Source organism: Ochotona curzoniae, unplaced genomic scaffold (genome assembly GCF_017591425.1).
Source record: "Ochotona curzoniae isolate NIBS_2020 unplaced genomic scaffold, NIBS_Ocur_1.0 scaffold_4701, whole genome shotgun sequence".
Classification (NCBI taxonomy): domain Eukaryota; kingdom Metazoa; phylum Chordata; class Mammalia; order Lagomorpha; family Ochotonidae; genus Ochotona; species Ochotona curzoniae.
Genome location: NW_024467122.1, coordinates 74828339 through 74852100, shown reverse-complemented (window position 1 = coordinate 74852100; position 23762 = coordinate 74828339). Strand labels below are relative to the sequence as shown.

Sequence of the window (23762 nt, the reverse complement as noted above, 5' to 3'; positions counted from 1 at the left end):
AGGACCTTAACCACTTGCGCCACCGCACCGGGCCCAAAAATAAATCTTAAAAACAAAAAATTGGCTGGTACAATGGCACACAGGTAAATCCTCTAATCTGCGGCACCAAATTCTATACTGACGCTAGTTTATGTCCTCGCTGTTCTACTTCCAAACCAGCTCTTGGCCTGTGGATTGGAAAAGCAGTGGAGGACAGCTCAATGCCTTGGGACTCTACACCTTCCTGACTTGGAAGAAACTTCTGGCTTCAGATCAGATCAGCTCTGGCCGTTGCAGCCATATGGGGAATGAACCAGTTAATGGAAGATTTCTTTGTCTCTTCTTCCCTCTGCAGATCTGCCTTTCAAATAAAAAGAAATAAATCTTTACAAAACAAAAGTGAAACCTCACTGACTTGCCAGCCTAGATGATGATTGCGTTTCACAACCTCCCCAGGTTATTTCAGGACAATGACAATGAACAACGCATCAAGAAAGCACTGCCTCTGTGGTTTACAGGCTTTGTGAAGAAACAATGGGCAAGGTAACTGATTTTAATCCAAACATGCAGCACACGAATGTTTTCTTTGGAGAAAGAGATCTTTAAATAAATGTAGGTTGTAACTGAATTTAAAACAGTCCACCTGCCCACCTTGGATCTTTCTGGATTTTCATGTATTAATATTTCTAAAATATCCTGTAATTACCAGCACACATGCATAACTGGGATATTTTAGACAGGTAGGTGTTGAGAATGCATTTTTAAAAAAAGGTTTATTTTGTTTATTTGAAAGTCAGAATTCTAGAAAGAGAGCTTTCATTTCTTCATTCACTCCTGAGATGGCTCTAACGGCCAGGGCTGAGCCAGGCTGAAGCCAGGAGCTTCTTCCAGATCTCCAGTGTTCACTGAGCACTGAGTCATCCTCTGCTCCTTCCCATGCACAGTGGCAGGAAGCTGGGTCGGAAGTGAAGCGCTGGGACCAGAAGGACTGCCATGTGGGATGTCAGCATTGCAGGCTGCAGCTGTATTTGCTATGCCACAAGACTGGCCTTTGCTGCATTTTTATTTATTTTTTCTTTCTTCCTTCCTCTCTTTCTTTCTGTCTCTCTTTCTCCCTCTCTCCATCCCTCCCTTTTTTTTTTTTTTAAACAATCTTCTAATTCTAAAGAAAAAATATTGCACTGAATTACTTTAAAATGTTCCTATCCCCAGGGCTGGTGTTGTGGGACAGTGTGTTACACTGCTGCCCGCGACGCTGGCATCCCACATGAGCACTGGTTCCACACCCAGCTGCTCCACTTCCGACTCAGCTCTCTGCCACTGTGTGTGGGAAGGCAGCAGAAGGCTCAAGTCCTGGCTCTTCCACTTCTGATCCAGCTCTCTGACAACGTGCCCAGGAAAACAGCAGAAGATGGTCCAAATACTTGGGCCCTTGCCAGCCACACAGGAGACCTGGATAAAGCTCCTAGCTTCAGTCTGGTCCGCCCCCAGCCTTTGTGGCCATTTGAGTGAGCCAGGAAATAGAAGACCTCTCTCTTTTCGTAACTATGCCTTTCAAAGAATAAATAACTCTTACCAAAATAAATAAATAAATAAATAATAAAATAAAGTTCTGGACCCAGTACAGTAGTGTAGTGAGTAAAGTCCTTGTCTTGCACACTGAGATCCCATATGTGTACTGGTTCATATTCTGGCTGTTTCACTTCCCATCCAGCTCCCTACTTGTGCCCTGTGAAAATCTCTCTGTCAAATCTGACTTTCCAATAAAAATAATAAATCTCAAAAAACTCCTATTAAAATAAGTCCTCTTTCCCTTGCTTAGCCCCTTGGGCTTACCTATGGCACTCCAACATGTAACAACTTTCCTAAATCACCAGAAGGATAAAAAATGTTGGCAATTTCCTTAATTACAAAAAAGTTAGGATTTTCTTACATTACCTTTGCTTTACAGCAATTGTCACAAGAAACATCTGGGTGTTTCTTACAAAAATCAGGATTAAATCCGTTTTCACCAAAGTAAGCCAAAAGCTGTATTCTCCTGCATTCTGTGATGTTCTCACAGTAATGCACCATGCTGTACAGGTTGTTGAAGTGAGTCTCTCTTGTGTGCCGGTTTCCATCTTTTTCCACTAAAAGAGATGAAGAGCACAAATAAATCATACATCCTACAGCAGCAGGAGACCGATGAGAAGCAGAAGGGATTAGTAGAACTTGAAATACTGAGAATACTTTGATTAACACAGGAGGTCAATGTGATGTCACCCTGTAATGTAACTCACTGGTCATTATGTTTGTCCCTCATGTTTTCAATGGTAGAGGAAGCTTATTTTTTTTTTAAAAAACTTTTTGCAAGTGAAAAAACTCTTGTTTTTCCCCAAATATTCATTGGAGATCCTCAGTGATGAAGGGGAGACTTGCATGTGTTGGACAGACACTAACTGAAGTGGGCACAGGGTAAGTCAGTGTGACTCCATGGCGGAGCCCACATACCTCCTGCCAGTCTGGGGTCAAGGTGCTGTGCCAAGCTGCAGGTCAGCAAATCCTGTGGTCCAGAGAACTCCCAGGAACAGGGTATTTGAAAGTGAAGGGGAACACACCACTATGTAACATCTCCTTCACTCCATACTCTCAGCTTGTTGTAGCTCAACAGGTGCATTAGCTCATGGCTGGAATACTGGTTTGCACTGCGTTCTTTCCAGGGAAAATCAATGAGAAACATGAACTACTGAGTGTGGTACTGTGATTTGTTGCCAAGTTCTGAGAAAAAGCAGCTGCACACTTTCTTGAGCATTTGTTGTTACTCAAGAATACAGTTAGGGGCCGGCACTGTGGCATGGTGGGTGAAGCTGCCGCCTGTAGCTCAGGCATCCCACATGGGCTGTGGTTGGAGTCCTGGCTTCTTCACTTCCAATCCAGCTGGTGATGCGTCTGGGAAAGCAGCAGAAGATGGCCCAAGTACTTGGGCCTGTATACGTGTGAAAGACCCAGAAGTTCCTGGCTTCTGCATTTGGACTGACCCAGTTCTGGCCGTTGTGGACATTTGTGGTGTGAACCAGTAGACAAAAGATTTTTCTTTATTTCTAACACTTTCTTTTAAATAAATAAATAGGTAAATCCTTTAGAAAAAAAAATTAGGGGCTGGTGCAGTAGTCTAATTCTCTGCCCTGTGGTGCCGGTGTTTCAATTGGGTACTGTTCCACTCTTTTTGGAAAGGCAGGTCAGATTTTACAAAGAGAGGGAGAGATAAAGATCTTCCATCTGCTGGTTCATTCCCCAAATGGCTGCAACACCTGGAGCTGAGCTGATGTGAAGACAGAAGTCAGGAGCTTCTTCTGGGTCTCCCACATGGGTATAGGGTCCCAAGGCTTTGTGCCTTCCTCCTCTGCTGTCCCAGGCCACAAGCAGGGAGTTGGAAGGGAAGTAGAGCAGCTGGGACATGAACTAGTACCCATAGGGGATCTTGGCACTTGCAAGGTGATAATTTTAGCCACTGTGCCATCATGCCAGACTTGGCTGCTCCACTTCTGGTTTAGTTCCTTGTTCATGGCCTGAGAAAGCAGTAGGGGTGACCCAAGTCGCTGGGCTCCTTGTTTAGATCCCCAAGAAGCCCCTGGACTCTGGCTTCAGCCTGGCTCACGGCTGGCCATAGTGGCCATTTGGAAAGTGAACTACTGGATTGACGACCCATCTGTCTGTCTTCTCTGTAAAAATATGCCTTTCAATCATAAATAAATAAATCTTAAAAAAATATTTTTTTTTCTTTGAGTATTGTGTTTTCACATGGTTGCTAAGTTATTAGAACCTAAATGCTGGTTTCATTGTTTGGGGCTAACTAAATACAGACGCTCCCTGACTGAGGGTTATATTTTAAGTTGCCTTGAGTTGGAAACATGCAGAATGAAAAACACATTCAGTACACCTGCCCTACAGGGCATTGTAGCTTAGCAACACAGCACACCATAGAGTGATGGCAAGGATGACTGGCAGCTGTGGTTCATGGCGCTGCCCAGCACCACCACCACTGGGGTGTACTGCACCACGGAGCGGGGGGCCCAGGATGAGACGCAAATTCAACTCTGTTATTGCTTTTGCACAATGAAGCTGGAAAGTGGTATGTGAAGCCATCTTGTCAATGGGGGCCACCTGTATGGGCTTGTTTAAGAATACAAATGGGCCACCAGGCGTGAGCCCTTCATGTTTTCAGGGACCACTTTGTTTTTCCCAATGACAGTCATTTTGGTACAAGTTTTGTGCAAAACACGTGGCTCCGGAGTCAGATGAACTGGGGTTCTCTCATAGCTCATGCCCCTCCTCTGATCCTGTAGGGGTGTGGACAAGATTGCAAGGCTGATATATGTCAGACAGTTGGAGCAGCACACAGGGCCTGCTAAAGCAGCCTTATCCTAGTCACTACTGCTGCTAGGCCCCTGCACCTGCCGTGTCCGCCAGTGACCCTGCTTGCAAACAAATCTCTCTGAAGCTCACACCTCTCGCGAGAGCGACTCTCCCCTTAGAACTACTTGTTGGCAGCACACAAGGGAGTGAGGAGCCACGTGCAGTGGGTGTTTGGCCTTTTCCTGTGGGCTGTGTACCTATCCGAGTTCATTCAGCAGTGGACTCAAAATCAGTACATGTATTTAACAAGCATAATCTGGCAGAAAAGTGGATAAGAGGCAAAAGGAAATACGGGTCTATCCAACCCAGCGAGTCTTAAGTCTCAAAAATATCCTGTATAAATAGGGTAATGGCATTTGTTCATGATTGCTCAGTATTGCACCACTGATTAACAGTAAGAAAAACAAAACAAAAAACCCCAAACCAATAAACAACCTAAATATCTAAAAAGGGCCTGGCTTAATGACATGGGATAACCATACCATGGACTCCTATGAAGGCAAGCTACACACGCTAGTCAGGGTGACAATTATATCCTACTGTTGACTGAAAAACATCAGGTCACAATACATAAAAACACAAAGTACACAACAGTCAAGTAAATAACAGATACAAGAGGGGAGGGAAAGGGCAGGGCTGGCTCTGCCCGTGGATAACTGATTTTTACTTGTGTGAGTTCATCATCTTCCCCTTCTTCTGATCTCCACGCACCTTTGAGAGACGCATTTGATGCAAGGATGCAGGTGTAAAATGGCTCTGGAAGGACGCCAAATAAACTAGTAACTGGGGCTGCTTCTTGGGGCAAGATGGAATTTGGAAAGTTTTTGCCTTGTGCCATTTGACTCTTAAGCAAAGAAAAGCACAGCTTTTCTAAGAAAACCTACTTTGCAAGTAACCTAAAAACCATTTCTAACTACGTAAGGTCAGCAGACAGGGAGTTGCGCTGGACAGGAGCAGCGGATGCTGGAGCTTACTCATGATGAGTCTCTTCAGCCTCGTCACATCGTGGTAGGTGTAGAAGAGCACGCAGTGAGAGATTTCCCCGTCCCTTCCGGCTCTGCCAGACTCCTGGTAGTACCCCTCCACAGACTTGGGGAGAGACGCGTGGATCACAAACCGCACGTCAGGCTTGTCGATGCCCATTCCAAAGGCAATGGTCGCGCAGATCACCTGAGGGGAGAGCAGAAAGCCATCAGCCCAGGAGCGCAGTGACAGGGACATGGCAACTTCAGGAGCACCCAGAAGTGCAACACGTTCCGTAACAATCAAACAGCACAACCTGGTCCTGCTATTTGGCGTGGCCGAACTGGCAACTCCCAAGGAGGCCAAGAGCAGCAGCCCAGTGTGGCAGGGGATGCAGGGAGCCAGGCCTTCTTGTGTTACTGGGTCTTTCTGTCTCTGTATAGAGGGACCATGCTTTGTGCACCATGCTGCATGGGGGCTCTGGCTGTTCCTAGACCTGTGAGCCCTACACGACTCAGTGACATTGGCTCCTCACCTGCCCCTGGGTGCCCTGTGGTCCCCAGGGACATGGCTGCTTACACCTCAGCTCCTTCTGTTCATCGGCTGATTTCAATGTCAAAACTGGTAGAATTTTCTTGGAAATACATGTAACAATCTGAGTCACTTATGCTTAAAAGGAAAGAAGAGAAATAAAACTTTAAAAACAAATAAGCAAACAAAAGAAGGCCAGAGACTATGGCTACTGGTCCATACAGATTACTTAGTGGGAGCCAGGTGACATACCCGAGCTGGATAAATCAGCTTTCTGAGAGTATGCATTTCAATTGTGAATTTAGGACCTTTTTAATCCAAACCAAAATGTTATTTCTCCAGGCAAAATTACACCATACAAATAAAGCTACACCTCCTTTTTCAGCACTTAAAAAATTTTCAAAAGCATCTGAAATATCTGGCAGCCAGATGGGGGCTAATGACTAGATTTCAGCGCCTGTGAGCACCCAGAAAGAGGCTGCAGGCTCCCAGGACAAGAGCTCAGATGGGCAGTCACCAACGCGGGTGATGGCAGTGGCCTGGTTGGCCAGGCTCCTCATCCGTCCCCCCAATGGCTCTCACCAGCAGCAGTGATCCCGTGGCCACTCCCCGTGAGTGGCCACTCGTGTAGAGGCTGAGCAGGTGTGGGCTGAGGGGGTGAGCAAGTGGCTGCGGGGCGTGGTCTGCAAGGTACTGAACGAAGCCACTGTGAGGCCACAGCTGAGAGGTCTCGTAACTGGGGAAACTGGCTTTGTAGAACCAATACTTCCTTTTTTAAATTTTATTTTTAAAACTTGAGGCTACAGCCGTTCCTCGGGGCTTTCTTCTGTCTCGGGAGTCTGACAAGGTCAAGGCTGTCTGATTGCGGCTGGCTCACCCTGCCTCTACACCAGGAGGGTGAGCAGAGGGTGCGGTGCACACACGATTACATGATTGCAGAGGAAGAACCACCTTACTCCCTTTCACACACATGCCTTCACAGTACAACAGTTCCAACCTGTGACACACATACAGTTTTAAAGAACTGGACAGAAAGCATTCCTCCTTTCTGCACCCTGGTCTCCCCCTGTCTGTCCCCACCCTGGCACTTGGCCACCTTCACATTTTGTCTCTTGGGGTACTGGTGCTACTTGGTATGGAAGTATCAGGCTGCTTGGCACTGTGGGTAGCACTAGGGTCCCTGCCATGCTGAGGGGGGATTCTGCTCCACAAGGCCCCGGGGGCCCCCCACAGCACAGTGACAAGCAGCCTCCTCGCTGCTCTCATGTGGGAGATCCTTTGATTAGCAAAGTCAAACGGTGAAGAACATTTATATTCCCTCATTTCCAACAATGTTGATGGCCTGGGCTAATTAACTCACGCTCTAATCAAAGCCGTAATGCGCTCGGATGTTCTCCTTTGCTTAGGATGGTGTCCTTGCGTGCTGTCCCCTTGTATCTGTTTCCTGATATAGAAGTGTTATGCTTCTCCGTCATCTCTAGTAGCTACGTCCTTTGGGATTGCTTCAAGCTCAGCTTCTCCCTCACTGAGAGTTCATCCGACTTCATTTTTCTGCAATTTACCTGGTGTGAGAATCTAAAGCGATTCCCCTCACCAGGTAACCAGTACTCTCAGTCAAATACTCTTTCCTTCCTCGTTTAAAAAAATTTAACTTAAAGTCAGAATTGAAGAGAGAATGGCTATAACAGCCAGGCTAGGCCAGTATTAGACCAGGAACTCCATTAGGTCTAACAGTTGGGTTCAGGGGCAAAGCATGTGGGCCACCTTCTGCAGCCTTCCCAAGTACATTAGCAGGGAGCTGGATGGGATGTGGAGCAGCTGGAACTCAAAACTAGTGCTAATATGGGATGCTAGCACTGCAGGTGACGGCTTAATCCACTGTGCTACAGTGTCAGTATTCTCAATTTTTAGTACCATCCTCATCACATATTGTTTTTTCTCATTTTCCTATTTTTAGATTTCTATTCAATTGATCTCATACAGCCAAGCCTTTTTTTTTTTTTTTGGTTTTTGTTTTGTTTTGTTGTTGCCGTTGTTTCTTGGGGGTGCCAAATTCGCTGAAACAATTTTTAAAAAACTGGCTTTACTTTCTAGACCAGGCAACACATTATTCTATAAAAGAGCTAAGGGCCTGGCGCAGTAGGCTAGTGGCTAAAATCCTCGCTTTGCATGCACCACTAGGATCGCATTTTGTATGCCGATTCATACCCTGGCTGCTCACTTCCCATCCAGCTCCCTGCCTGTGGCCTGGGAATGCAGTCGAGGACGGCCCAAGGCTTTGGGACCCTGCACCCACCTGGGAGATCCAGAAGAAGCTCTTAGTTCCTGGCTTTGGATCAGCTCAGCTCTGGCTGTTGCGGTCACCTGGGGAGTGAACTAGTGGATGGAGGATCTTTCTCTCTGTCTCTCCTTCTCTTTGTAAATCTGAATTTCCAATAAAAGTAAATAAATCTTAAACAAAAACAAAACAAAAAGAAAACCAGAGTTAAGTGTTCCCTGTCCAATTCAGCTATTTTCACCTGAATATTCTTTCAGGTAAGCTCCAGGAAAAGCCCCCCGGAGAGGGTTACACTGGAGTTTGGATTAAATATGTGCATTCATGTGAGTTGACTTAAATCTCTAATAATTTCAGTAAAGAAAATCTGTGACATATTCTTACATCTCTGGAAGTGCTTTCTTGACTTCCAACATATATAACCATGAGCCAGTATGTACGTCTTCAGTCTTTGTCTTCCCCTGGTTATATTTTGTTTTTATTTAAAAAAGAAAAATCTTTGAAAGGCAGATAGCGAGGTAGGAAGCTACCTGCAGCACAGCTTACTCACTCCCTAGATGCCTGGTGGCTGGAGGAATGCTGGGTGCTGGGAACTCAATCCATGCCCTGGGGTCTGCAGCAGCAGGAAGCTGGGGCCACCAGGGCAGCAGATGCCTTCTGATACAGCACTGTGCCACTGCATGTGGGGCCTCTGACCGGCATGTCATCCACAAGGAGAAACCCTCGCCCATTCCCTGTTTATTTATAACACATCTGACCAATGTATCCGTTTTAACCACCCCGCTTTCCCCTTGGGTACTCTTACTATTCTTAGGTAGACTCTCTAATCTCCAGCTGGCAAATATCATTTTCATTCCCCTATCTGAATGTCCACCTCCGCTTCCCCTCTCACATTCTCCAATCACTGACTACAGCATGATGTAGTCACCTGCCATTTGGTTAGTCCACATGTGTCTTAAAACCAGGAGCCAGGAACTCCAGTCTGGTCTCTCACACGGGGGCCGTCTTCCACTGCTTTCCCAGGCTTACTAACAGGGAGCTGGGTCAAAAGTGGAGCAGCTGGGATTGGAACCAGCACTCTACTTCCACTTGCATATGGGACACCAGTGTTGAAGGTGGCGATTAAACCTGCAGTGCCACAACACCAGCCCTCTGCTGGTGCCTTACTAGATAATTTTGCTGTTTTAGTTTTATTATTTTGATAAACCCTATTTTAACCTGGGAGAAATTCCTGACTCCTGGCTTCGGATGGGGTCAGCTCCAGATGATGCGGCCATCTAGGAGATGAATATGGAAAGAGAAGATGGAAGGTCTTTCTCTGTCTATCCCCCTTTTGCTCTACCTTTCAAATGAACAACTGTATGACTAGTCCAAAACCAGAAACAATATGCATTTCACACACACAGATTTGCTTATGTGAGAGCATACTCCCAAAGAGAGCTCCTTTAGCTGATTGGTAATGCGGTTACCTGGCAGCCGTCCTGATTAATCCACTTGTGCTGCACTTCGTCTCTGGCTGAGTCACTGAGGCCAGCATGGTACGCGAGAGCAGCAAGGCCATCCCGCTGTAGTGTGTCAGCCATCGTGTCACACTCGCGTCTGGAGAGGCAATAAATGATCCCTGAGTCATCTGCCGAAAAGGGAGACAGAGTTGAGAAACAAGAGCTTCTCACATGGCTAACAGCATGGCTGACACAATTGGAGATAAACAAGAGTTCCTGGCATTCTTAAAGGACAGGACGACCACACAGGCACAACAATTACAGCATTGACTTCCCACGCACGGGAAGTAAGATGTGACTTTCAATCTAGTCCCCTGCATGTGACCTGCTGGAGGAGAGCCTGGGCAAATCCTGGGTCTGCTGCACAGAGGCCTAACAACAGGAAGGCAGAGAGAGAGAGAGAGAGAGGTGCCTGGCACAGTGGTGGAGGCACCATGTACGATGCCTGCACGTCATCCTGCAGCGCCAGGGGATCTAGTCCTGGCTCTGCCTTTGATTCCAGCATCTGGCCAACACCCCACCTGGAAGCAGCAAGCAAGGTGAGGGCCCAAGGATGTGGGTCCCTGCCACCCACACGGCAGACTCAGACTGCATCCCCAGCTCCCAGATTCAGCCTGGGCCCAGCCCTGCCTGCTGGGGGCATTTGGGGAGATCTCTTTTAAATAAATATAAACAAACAATGGGAAGGCATGAGACACCTTATCTATCTTTTGCATAAAGCACAAGGTAACACACATCAAGAGCCTTAGAATTACTGTAGGAGGTCAGTGTTGAGGTGCAGCAAGTGAAGCTGCCTGATACTCTGGTGCCCCATAGCAGCATTGCTTCAAGCCCCAACTGCTCCGCTTACAAGCCAGCTCCCTGTTAATTCCAGCTCCCTGTTAATTTACCTGGGAAAGAATAGCAGAGGACTCCTGCCACTCACATGAGAGACTGGTTGGAGTTCCAGGCTCCTGGCCTTAGCCTGGCCCTGCCCTGGCTATATTGTAGACATTCGGGAATGGAAGCAGATGGAAGATCTTTCTGTATGGCTTTTAAAGAGTTATTTATTATTGTTTTGATGCATATTTATTTTTTATTTGAGAGCCAGAAAGACAACAGGGAGAGATAACGGAGCTCCTACTCACTCCACTGTAGTAGCTAGGGCTGGGCCAGACGAAACCGGGAGCCAGGAACTCAATCCAGGTCACCCATGTGAGTGGCAGAACCCACAGCTTAGGTAACTGCCTGCTGTTTCCCAGTGTTGGGGTGCAATGGAAGTTGGAATTGGGAGCAGAGCGGTGAGCGGGTCACTCTAGTGCGGTAAGTGGGTGTCCTAACTGCTGTCGTAATTGCTAGGATCAATACCTGCCCCTCTGTATGTTAGTTCTCAAATCAGAAAATAAAAGCTACTGAGGAAAAGTCTGTTCTCTATGGTAGAACCAAAGTTGAGGGAGGCAGACAACGGTGTGTTTGTATACACACACAGAAAACAAACACACCCCTCTAACACACATGACAGAAATGTTTCCCCAAAAAATTTCTCCATGGAAAACTGCTAGGATTTTCAGAGCCTGTTAACCTTACTCAAAGGCAACATGTCCGGGAGAAGCTGCTACCACAGAAAGACTCTGACAGAAGGCAGAGGAGACGATGAAGCAAGGCTTGAAGCTGTGTAGGAGGGATGCTTAATAGATTTTGTTAGGCTTTATTGTTATCACACCGAATGAGATTTCGCAATTTCCAGAGTTGAGAGAGTTGGCAATATTCTGCTCTATAAATAGCCAGCTGCGCTATCACATGTGAAGAGAAATGTCTAATACTCAACTGTATATGCCTATTGTGATGCCAAAAAAACATTCATCTATGACTTGTACATGACTCATCACATGGGTACTCACATGGGTGGTGCTTCCTGATCCACTCTAAGCAATCATATGCTACCTTCTTAGGCTTTTTTGGCAATACGTAGTACTTCAGATTATGTCTGTTAAAGCTCATGCTAAACCTAAAAGAAGACAAACATGACATTTAGTTATTAGGACAACATACACTTTTAGCCACAAAATGTGTCCCTCAAAATCCTCAGTCTTACCACAACAGAGAAGGGGCTTTGGGTGAAGCAATTAGGTCACAGGGCTAAACCTGCAATGAGATTAAGCTACGAGTAGGTCCCAGTGGTTCCCTGTTCCCCAAATCTGATGCCACCTGTCAGCCAGCAAATGGGCCCTTCCTCACAACACTGCAACTGCTGGCCCTTGGATTTTGGGCTCTACAATAAACTGCTATTGTTTAAAACACCACCAGCCTATGCTATTCTTTTCATAGCAGAACAAACTAAACCAGCCATTATTAAAAAACGAAATACCCATTTCCCACAGTACAAATCTACATATCACGCTGTCTGCACCTGAGTATTGTCACTGGCAAATTCCGTAACAGGAAGTACGGGAAGGGTTAAAGGATGGTGACATAGAAGGAATATCTGTAGAGCCTGCTGACAAAACGTTAGGATTGTGGAAGAAGGCTGTAGCAAAGACAACGGAAGCTAGGAGTGCAGTCTCGAAGAACAGGTTGACTGAGAACAAAGCTGGTTAGAGCATACAGCAGCAGCAAACCAAAACAGGGGCATGACGCTGGCAATGGCAGCTCAGGAAACTACCATCCCACACAGGGCGGTGGGGGAGGCTCCACGCACAATTCCAGATCTCTGATGCTGCACACCCTAGGAGGCAGCACGTGAAGAAGTCTTCAGTACTCAGTCCCTGCTTCCATATGGGAGATTCAGATGAGTTTTGGGTTTCTGGCTTGGGTCTGGCCCAGCCCTGGCTGTTGTGAGAATCTTGGGGGGAAAATCAGCAGGCAGATCTACTTCTGCCTGTCAAAGAAATAAAATAAAAAACAATGGGACGGGCCCAGCGGCATGGCCTAGCGGTTAAAGTCCTCTCCTTGAACATGCTAGGAACCCATATGGGTGCCGGTTCTAATCCCGGCAGCTCCACTTCCCATCCAGCTCCCTGCTGTGGCCTGCTTGTGGCCTCAGAAAGCAGTCGAGGACGGCTCAAAACTTTGGAAACCTGCACCCACATGAGAGACCTGGAAGAGGCTCCTGGATCCTGGCTTCGGATCGGCACAGCACCGGCCGTTGCGGCCGCTTGGGGAGTGAATCATTGGACGGAAGATCTGTCTCTCCTCTTCTCTGTACAGCTGACTTTCCAATAAAAATAAAATAAATCTTAAAAAAAAAAAACAAACAAGTGGACAAAAACAGGAAAATCAGAGGAAATACACACATTTCAAAATAAGAGATTCATTCATTTATTCTTAAATTTTTAGATAAGGCAGTATTTCAGAAAGACAGATCTTTCCGCTGGTTCAATCCTCAAATGGCCACCACGGCAGGAGCTCCTCCCATGTGGGTGTAAGGGCCCCCAAGTTTTGGGCCCTTCCTCACTGCTTTCCCAGGCCATAAACAGGGAGCTGGATGTGCAGACTCTCATTGGTGCTCATGTGGGATGCTGGAGCTGCAGGCAGAGGCCCAGCCTGCTTCGCCACGGTGCCAGCCCCAGATTCATTAACTTATTTGACAGGCAGCAGGAAGGTCTTCTCTCTCCCGGGTCATTGCTGGCTAGATGAGAACCTTCCAAGAGCCCCGACAACTGCACGCTTCTCTGTCCACACCCGAATATCCCTGTCCTTTTCCTCCCCATTTCTTCCTTTCCCTATCCCTTGGGAAAGAATCAGCCCCAAACGCCTCATTCTCTGTTCTCTCCTCCCTCTACTCTCTTACTGCTCCACCCAGCACACAGGCCTCACTCCAACAAGGCCAGCCTTTGTCCTTGGCTTAGATGCTTCCCAGCCAGTTCCAATCTTTACAGAACAGTGATTTGAAACTATGGCCTACACACCCTGGGCTTTGTCAATGTGAGGGCCCACAAGCCAGGGCCATCTTCTATGGTCCTAAGATGGATGTCACAGGGTTCCTGGTCCTGTACTTTCTCCTGGCTCATTTCCGCCTTTAAACTGTCCTCTCACTTCTCCACAAACAAACCAGAAAGACCCGGTGTCCTCTCACTTCTTAAAAATAAAAATAAATTCTGTTCTTGCCCATCCTGACACTTAGCACCCTGTACTGCGCGATAGAAAACCAAGGCACTTGTGGATGCAGTTGGAATGCAGGTAAAACTCCCTTTTGTCAAAGTACTGAGGGAGGCCTGGCAGGGCTGGGCGGCCTCCTGAGTTTCACTTGGTTGTGCTGAGGGCAGAGCACAGCATCAGGACTCTCAGATTCCAGGCCTCATCAGCATGCTCTGGGAGGAAGGGTGGGGAGGGCAAGCTGCGTTTTGCCAGGCTGCTTCTCTCCTCCCTGATCCTGCCACAGACGGTGGGATGATCCTTCAGAACCATCTCTTGGGATATCAGTTATGTGTATGAAACACTGAGAGTTCTTAGCTTAAAACAGCGAATAATGTAAAGCTGACTGGGGCCAGAAAGGCAGGCGCTACAGGCCGGCCAGGCCCCGGCAGTCCCTCATCACCTCTGCTGCTAGGGTGGAAACTGAGGGCTTGAAACTGACAGTGTGCGAAAAGGACTGTCCAGGAGCTCGAGGGAGCAGTGGAAACAGGCCTGAGTGTGGTTGCATGGACCCGGGTCTCTGCTGAGAAGGGACCCCCGGTTCGCTGCTGCAGGAGCGCTGGGATGGCTGCCCCCAAAACGGCCTTGCTGCTGTTCCCCAACCTGCCGTGTGAACTACACCACAACTTCAGACGAGCGCTCTAAGGTCAGTTAAAAAAAAAATTAGGTCAAAATCTAGTGGTGGGGAGGCTATGTAAGACTCAGGGTCCTCTGCTGGCAGGAATGCAAATGGGGCCAAGCTGCTTGGGAAAGATTTATTTTTCCCATTCCGTTCATTGCTTCTTCACTTTGTTAATCATTTCCTTTGCTGTACAGAAGCTTTTTAGTTTAATGTAGTCCCATTTGTTTATTTTCTTTTTGACTGCCTGTGCTCTTGGCATCTTTTCTAAGAGACTTTTCCCATTCCTATTTCTTGGAGAGTGCTCCCTATGTTTTCCTTTAATAGTTTGATGGTTTCTGGGTGTAGATTTAGGTCCTTGAACCATTTAGAGCTGATGTTTGTATGATGTGACAGGTGTAGGTCTTGTTTCTTAATTCTGCAGGCTGCTATCCAGTTGTCCCAACAGCATTTGTTGAATAGACCAGGCTTTTTCCCTGGATTGTTTTCAGTTTTTTTTTGGTCAAAGATTATTTGGGTATGTATGTGTGGGCTCCTTTCTGTTTCTATTCTGTTCCATTGATCTTCTCTGTTTCTGTACCAGTACCAGACTGTTTTGATGACCACTGCTCTGTAGTATGTCTTGAGGCCTGGAATTGTGATTCCTGCAGCTTGGTTTATATTCTTCATGATAGCTCCATGGCATATTATTCAGCCATTAAAAATAATGAAATGATTCCATTTGCAACTAGATGGTCCCCCAACTATGGACCATTATGCTCAATGAAATAAGTCAATCCCCAAAAGACAAATAGCATATGTTCTAATACAAGGAAACCATCATGCAAATTTGAATGTATAGTGATGATATAATGGAGACTCCCATCCTTACTTCCAAACAAAAGATGGACATCCCATGTGGGGGCAGGTTTGAGTCCTGGCTGCCTGCTAATGGCCTGAGAAACCAATGGAAAATTGTCCAAGTGTCTGGACCCCTGCCACCCATGTGGGAGACTGGGATGAAGCTCCAGGCTTCAGCCTGGCCCATTCCTGGTCATTGTGGTCATTAAGAGAGGGAATCAATGGATGAAAGATCCTTCTCTCTGTAACTCTGCCTTTCAAAGAAAGAAACAGGTAAAATGAAATAAATAAAAAGACAACTGTGTCTTCTTGCTAGCGTGCCTACAGTTGCCTTGTGGCACAGTGTCTGACCCCAGCATCCCAGTAAAGCATGGCTGGGAGGCAGTGGGCCCTGACATGCACAGGGAGGACCAGGACTGCATTTCCAGGCCTGGCCACCTGCAGGGAGATGATCAGTCCCTATCTCTCAAGCAAATAAAAACCAACCCTGAAAGGCATCAAAAAAGACTGGCACATGAATGCTGACAGGATTATGAGTTATAATACAACGGGGTATTATCAGCAACAAACACTGAAAACAAGTCAACAGGAGTCCGTCACAGAGCTCACAGGGCATGATTCTGTTTATACGAGATGTCCAAAAATAGGCCGAGAGTTTACTACATGCAACAAAATGATACTTTGCCTGTTAGAAAATAAGACATTGGGATTACTAAATTTCTTGGTACAGAGAGTTCTCCTCCAGGATGGGCACTTGGTGTCTTAAATGCTGTGTGCGGTCACCAATTTCCACAGCAGAGCACTTCGGTACGAGTCCCAGCTTCCTGCTAACATGCACTCTGGCAGGCGGCTGGTGATGGCTCCAGTTGCTGGGACCTGCCATCGAGGTGGGGAAACTGACCAGCTCCCAGAGCCTGGTTAATTTAACCTGATCCAGCAGCATTGGCTGCTGCAGGCACCAGTAGATGGGAGATCCCTGTCTTGCTACCTTTCAAAGATATATACAAAAATGAAAAGAAAAGCAAGAGAGTCAGTTTCTATCAATTCCTGAGCTGGTAAGTGAAATTGGTCAATGGACCTCCAGGATGACCCCTTGAAAGCATCGTGCTGTGAAAGAGGCCAGGCGCACGTGAATACAGGGACAACTATCAGCGGGACAAACACCACAAGCCCAGGGTGTCATGTGAAGGGCACCTCAATGTGACAATATGAGCAAATGGAACCAATTAATGCTCATCTCCTGTGGCGCTGGGAACAGAGGCTGTTGTCTATGAAGAGTCTATGTGAACTGATAAAACAATTGTGCATGTGTGTGTTTGTGTGTGTGTGAGAGAGAGAACAGATCTACTTTTTGCTGACTTCTCTGGCAATGAAGACTGACTTGGGCAATTAGGCTAGATGGTAGTTGAAAGAGACAATCAGGGCCTGGCCCGATCATCTAGTGAGTATATCCTTGCCTTGCATGCACTGGGATCCCATGGGGGCATTGGTTTGTGTCTCAACTCTTCCACCTCATTTCCAAATCCCTGCTTGGGGCCTGGGAAAGCAGTGGAAGACAGACAAGGCCTTGGGATCTTGCACCCGCATGGAAGACGTGGAAGAGGCTTCTGACTCCTGGCTTTGGATGGGCTCAGCTCCAGCTGTTGTGGCTGCTTGGGAGTAGAATCAGTAGACATAAGATCTTTCTCTCTATCCTCTCTGGGATTCGATTTTCCAATAAAAACAATAAACAAATATTACATAAAAAAGCTAATCACATAGCTACAAAGGCTTTGAAATATCTATTTTTATTAATTCATTTGCGAGTAGGATGCTGTGGAGCACAGAGGAGCTATTCTCCAAATGCTTGTAGATAGTTCTGGGCCAGGCCAAGGACCAAAACTGGGAGCCAAGAACTCAATCTGATGCTCTCGTAGTGGGTGGCAGGAAACCCAACCACTTGAGGTGTCCCCTCCCTGGCAACCTAGCAAGCCAGAGTCAGAAGCTGTGCTGGGGACTGAACCCTGGCACTCTGATATGGGATGTCCCAACCTGCTGTCTTAACCACCAGGCCAATGCCCGCCCCGAAACTTTTGACAAAACTATATTGAAAGCTGTATCACACAACAAAAGTATTTTGTTAAGAATATCCTAACAGAAAGGGGCACTGAAAAAAAATAAGAAAAGTATATTGAAATAAGCATACTTTGATTTTTCCCAACTCTTTAAAATACATTGGATCCAGAGTACAGGATTCTTACTGAAAGAGTGACAAAAATACTTCATAGTCGCTGGGTTAGGTCCCAGCGAAGTCTTTTAGGGGTCTTCCCCACATAAACGAAATGAGTAAGCTGTCAAACAGATAATTCCCAATTCTTTGCTCACTACAAATTTGGAGAACTTAACTGAGATGTCAGCTGACAGATCATTAACAATAATTTTTGGTGACAGATTATGATGAAATTTTGGCATATGTCTCAGAATTCAAATAATTGAGTGTTACTGCTATAATAAAATGCTTTTATGTGGGGCCTGGCGCGATAGCATAGTGGTTAAAGCCTTTGCCTTGCATGCCTGGAATCCCATATGGGCGCCGGTTCTAATCCTGGCAGCCCTGCTTCCCATTCAGCTCCCTGCTTGTGGCCTCGGAAAGCAGTTGAGGACGGCACAAAGCCTTGGGACCCTGCACCTGTGTCGGAGACCCAGAAGAGGTTCCTGGCTCTTGGCTTCGGATTGGCTCAGCTCCAGCCGTTGAGGCCGCTTGGGGAGTGAACCATCGGACAGAAGATCTTCTTCTCTGTCTCTCCTCCTCTCTGTATATCTGACTTTCCAATAGAAATAAATAAATCTTTAAAAGAAATGCCTTTATCTGAGCAACATGTCTCAGTACTTACATCTATGAAAACAAGAAACATGAATTGACTCAGTTCGTCCGGAGGGTCATGAGCTAACTGATAAACATAATCGTGGTTCATTAATAAACACACTCTCAACTGAATCCATGCTTGGGCCTGGCACGATGACATAACGTTTAAGGTGCTCTCCTTGAGGCCGCTGGGATCCCATATGGGCACTGGTTCTAATCCCGGAGGCCCCACTTCCCATCCAGCTCCCTGCCTGTGGCCTGGGAATGTAATGCAGGACGGCCCAGGGCTTTGGGACCTGCTCCCACACGGGAGACCCGGAAGAGCTCCTGGCTTCAGATTCGCTCAGCTCCAGCCACTGGGGCCACTTGGGGAGTGAACCATCAGATGGAAGATCTTCCTCTCCGTCTCTCCTCCTCTCTGTATATCTGCCTTTCCAATAAATATAAATAAATTTTTTTTTTAAAAAAGTTTTAATTTACAAACTTCTGATTTTTAGGTAAAATATGACGGGAAGCAAAAAGACTTCACCCATAAAGCAGATTATCTTAGTGTGAAAATCTATGAGGAAATGAGTTAAAAGGAAAAACAAAATTGTTAAAAAACATTTTTAATGTTTTTAAAGGCTTGATAAGGGGTACACAATTGCTGCTGTTATTTCTATTCTGCGGGATACATTTTAAAGAGCTAGGTAACAATTGTTTTTAAAATGTTGACACTGCAACAGATTGTATTGTCTTTATTTAAACTGACTTGGAAGAATTCCAAGTTTCAACTAGATAATGTCCAAGGGCTGCAGGGTTTCCAAAACTCCAGTGGGAGGTACATGGAGCCAGAGAAAGCAGGCAGACCACTGTCTCTCCACACATCCCTCAAAAACTCCAAACCTCACACACCCGCAACTCCCAAGTTGCTACCTTTCCTCCCTCCACAAGTCAGGGGGACTTGTCGCCTGCTAGGAAATTGGTATAAACTTCCACTGCTCTTACGTTTTTCCTCTCAGTTGGCTGTCAGCACTGTGAATTCAACTCTGCTCACTCTCGATTCTGTCTCCTTCCCCTTCTGCAGGTACCAGCGGCAGCATCTTCCTGGACAAGGGCAGGAGACCAGATGGCCCCTAAGAGCTGCCCTGCTTAATCTCTGCATCCCACCCTCTGTCACCCACTGTACCACCAGAGCTGCCAGTTCAGACCAGAGTGCTTTCTGACCAGTCTTTAAACCCAAACACTTTCCCATCACTGACAGGCCAGACTCTGTGACCTGGCCTCAGGCTGACTCTTGAGGGTGACCCTTCTCCATGTTTCTTCATCTTGTGGATTACTCACTGGGCTTTGGACTTGACTTGTTCTTTCATGCCTAAACCTTAGCCTGTGCCTCATCTTTCCCTGTTAATGTCCCACTCGTGTCTATGTCTTTCATGTCTATGATTCAAAAGGCAGGTGTAAGCAAGTGCTGACAAGCACGTGGAGTAACTGCAGCAGCCCACACATGCTGCTCAAGGGGATGGGAAACAGCACAGGTGCTGTGAACAGGTGGTTAGCTCCTCATGCGGTTCCCATACCTGGGCTCAACGAAAGAATCCAGTTACCAAAGGCCACGTACTGTGTGCCTCCTTCACACAGAATATCCAGAATAGACAACAAAGTGTGGAGACAGAGAGCAGAGGAACGGCTGGCTGCATAGGGCTGGGGGATGCCAGCTACTAATGGGTATGGAGTCTCCTGAGAGAGACAAAAATGTTCTAAAAAATCACACAGCAGTGATAGATGCATAACTATGGACACAGCAGAAGAACAACAACCCAACACTCCAGGCAAACAAACCAGAAAACTCACACCAGAGAACTGTACATTTTATGGTATACAAATTGCAGGCCTTTGGGGAGTGAATCAGTAGATGGGAGAACTCCTTTGCTCTTTCAAGTGGATAAAAGTAACTTGGTTTTCTTTTTTAAAAAATGGGGTTTTGAAGCCAGATTGCTGGTGTTAAGTCCTCACTGCAGTGCCTGCTAGGCGTGTGATACCATGCAACTTACTTAATTTCTTTGTGCCTCAGTTCCCTCATCCAAAGAATGGAAAAAGCAGGAGGAACCAGTTGAGAAACCTTCAGCCAAGAGTTAGCACATGCGCAATGTCAGGCATAGCCACTGCCATGCTGACAGTCAACTCTCCGTGTCTACCGTTGCTGTCTCCCAGTTCATATTTGAAGGTCCACAGGGAATGGTATCAAGCCTGGCTTCTGTATCCACCCTTGTTTTCCTAAAGAGGAGTGGTATCGTAACAGACTGGCACGAGACAGGAGCCACAGAGCCACTATTCTGACCCCAGGAATACCTGCCATCCCTGGGGTCATGACACAAGAGCTCTCCTGACTGGAGAAGGGCAGAAAACAGTGCGGCAGAAAGCATTCCTCCTTAGCATCGTCGGTCTCCATGCAGATGGACCCCCTCCCAAACGCAAAGAAGGATCAAGCAGAGCAGGCAGCCAACAGACTTGCCCAAGTGTAAACGCAGTACCCACGCTCACCAAAACGCCTGCATGCATTTCACTTATTAATTCTCACTGCGTGCCAGGTACGAAAAGGCACCACATGCTAGAGTCTGAAAATGTACAATCTTGCTTTCCCAGGCAGATCTCCTCTCACCAGCACTAACAAAAGAGGTTCCAGGTCTCCGCCTCTACAAGGCTGTGTGTGGTGCTTACTCAAACACAGGTCACAAAGCCTGCAAGTACAAATGCTCACTCTCAGAAGGTGAAAGGCACCAAGCACGGGCATCTGTCAAAGAATGCAAGACCTATCAGGACAGAAGATTGCATCTGGCACAAACCAATAGAAAAAAAGCTGAAAACAAGAATCTGTTTAAAAAATAAATTTCATAACCCAAGGAGGTACTTAGAAAAATAAATTCACAGTACATGCTTTCTTTGTTAGAACCTAAATCGTAAAAATGGTGGTATAGGAGCTTAACAGTAAGCTAAGCTTCTCCCTGTATCCCACTAAGTGCCAACTGCTCCATTTCCAATGGAGCTCCATGTTAATGCAGCTGGGAGAACAGCAGAGCATGGACCAAGTACTTGCGCCCTACCCTGCCCCAGTTTCGGCCTAACCTAGCCCTTGTTGCTGTGGTCCTTTTGGGAGTGAACCAGCTGAGGAAGATTCCCCCACTCTTGTACTCTTTGAACTCTGCCTTTCAAATAACATTAAAAAACAAAACCTTCAAACACACCATTATAGGGCATATCAGTAATTGAAGTAAAGTATCTTTCCCCATAAAATTTGATCTAAATAATTCTCTACAAGTGAGAGTAAGTTAAAATATCCCATTCCAGAATTCCTGTACTTGAGAATGATCATTAGTGCGATAAGAAAAGCGCTATTGGCAACAAAATATTTTAGGCTGGAACTAAACAACTTAAAGGCTGGCAGGCAGCCAAAGCACTCGTTCTCCCTGTTTGAAATCAGATAATTTAGAGGCCGCCAGTTTACTGTGCCAAGGCTGCTACGGCCATCGTGAGCTCAGGGTGCCCTCATGCCCAACCACGTACCACTTCCAGCTTCCTCCCCACCTTCTGGGAGTTACTGCTTAGGGGTTCACCACCCACAGTATTTAGAGAGCCAGTCTGTCTCCACATTCAAGTGAACAAACAATGGGCTTTAAAAACTCACCCTATTCTCTTCATCATTCACGATTCCTTAGGCCATTCCAGAACCATTAATGGCCTGGAACCTCAAATTCAAAGTGCTTGCTAACAAAGGGCAAGGGAAAAAATAATACTCTAACCTTGGTATGCAACAGATGGTAAAGAAGCAATTAATGAGTCAGTGGACACAACAAAAAACACATCCGACACTACAATCCCAGGTGGAGTAGGACTCGGCCCAACCTAGATACAGAAGTGAGATTTGTTGTCATTGTTTTTAAACAATTACGGACCTGATGGAAGCAAAAAGGGATAAAGGATATGGCATGGTTTCTGGGATGTTCTCTACATCCTGGGTATGAGTGGGGTTCTGAGGGGAGGAGGAAACAGTAAAGCAAGGTCATCTGCCGGCTTTTGTGCAATAAACCCTGAAATACCTGGTGGCCAAAAGGAGTTGAGGAAAAGCCCATCCACTCCAGGATCACACGGGGTCACCAGGAACAGCATGCACTTCATCCCTACGTCCCAAGCGCGCGCTGGGAGTTCTCATTTCACCAAGTGAAGCAAAGCCCCAGGGCTCCAGTTTCCAACCTCTGCTGCCCACTGGACCCACGAAGGGATTGTCCCAGGCTGACATTCTTATTTGCTGGCATGGGCGACCCTAATGTGCTAGCAGCTCTGGGAAACCCTGGTCTCTCTACAACTTACACCTGGGGCTGGGCGATCCGCAGCTGCGTGAGGATGTCCTTCTGGACCCTGGGGTTGGCCGTGGCCGTGAGCGCCATCACTGGGACTGATGGGAACTTCTGACGAAGCATATTCATTCTTTTGTAATCCTGACGAAAGTCGTGTCCCCACTAGTTGAAACAGAAACACTGATTTTCAGACTGCTCAGATTTTCTTTAAGGAAAAAGCAAACTGGTCAGCATACTAAGCACGACTCTGGTGTGCAACAAACAGCAGGCGTGTGCAATGAGTGTGAGTCCGCCTTCAGTCCTACACACACATGCAGGCTTCTGGTGGCGTGCACCTGACGACACTGCAGTACAGAAGGGTAGCAGTTACCTGACTGACACAATGCGCTTCATCAATGACGAAACGGGCGAGGAGCTTCCTCTCGTACAGGTTCTCCAGGGTAGAGATCAGCCTGTTACTGGCGCACACCTAGAACAGAAACACACAGGACATCTAAACACAGCACCCTGTCAAAGTTGTCATCTTATTAGCTTATGGCTGCGTTAAGATCTACAGATAGCACTGGTTCTTATTTCCACCTGTGGAGAGAATGGCAGAAGTAGAAAACAGAGAGTAGACATGGAGGACAGTCAGCTGCAGTCACCAGCTGACTTCCAAGGTCAGTGGCTCTAAAACACTTTCAGGCCCCAAAGTGTCTGAAGGCCACTGCACGTTTACCCTGGGAACAGGTGTTTTTGGTTTTTTGTTTGTTTGCTTTAATTTGGGAACAGGTGTTAAAGGCATGTGGGCATATAGTTTGGTGGACAACACTGCTGCTTGTGTTTGGATTCCGGAGTCTGTCTGGTAACAGCACCTGGAAGCCATGGCAGCCCTGTGCCATAGGTATATCTAGTACTCACAGCTCAACAGAAGCAGCCCGAAAGGACATGGAAGATAGCTTCAGTGGTCACATCTAGAACAATGAAGCCACCAGAATGTATAACAACTGACTGTAACCCACTGAAGAAATGAAGAACCCTTGAGCTAATACTTGCACCAGTGTTTAAATACATGGAGTACACGGTCTTCCTCTATTATGGTAGGATGCCAATTAAATAAGAAAAACCATCACAGTACTGAGTGATCTGGGGAGGAATCATGAATGACTGTTCAAAGCTGTGTGTAAAAGGCTCAAGAGTAATAGGACATAAAGTACCCACACCAGGGGGTCTGCAGATTACAAAGGACAAAGAGAAAAAAAAAGTGCAACCACTGCTGACACTGTTTTAACAAGGGGATCAGTCAATGCACATCACTAACGGGCTGCACGGACACTGAGTGCTTCCTAACGGGCTACATAAGCGCACAGCCCCACTACCCAGATGC

The 23762-nt window shown here is 46.7% G+C and overlaps 1 protein-coding gene across 2 annotated transcripts in view; it reads right to left on the bottom strand.

The window, feature by feature from the left end:
• The window catches only part of BLM (BLM RecQ like helicase), a 59264-nt gene that overhangs the window by 15134 nt on the left and 20368 nt on the right, over nucleotides 1-23762 (bottom strand). For both annotated transcript variants that reach the window (XM_040969550.1, XM_040969549.1), the window contains exons 10-15: nucleotides 22767-22865; nucleotides 22410-22558; nucleotides 11526-11632; nucleotides 9613-9773; nucleotides 5349-5544; nucleotides 1918-2108 (exon numbers count right to left, since the gene is read on the bottom strand). In XM_040969550.1, the coding sequence (XP_040825484.1) occupies nucleotides 1918-2108; nucleotides 5349-5544; nucleotides 9613-9773; nucleotides 11526-11632; nucleotides 22410-22558; nucleotides 22767-22865 (903 nt within the window). The remainder of the gene's footprint in view (nucleotides 1-1917; nucleotides 2109-5348; nucleotides 5545-9612; nucleotides 9774-11525; nucleotides 11633-22409; nucleotides 22559-22766; nucleotides 22866-23762) is intronic.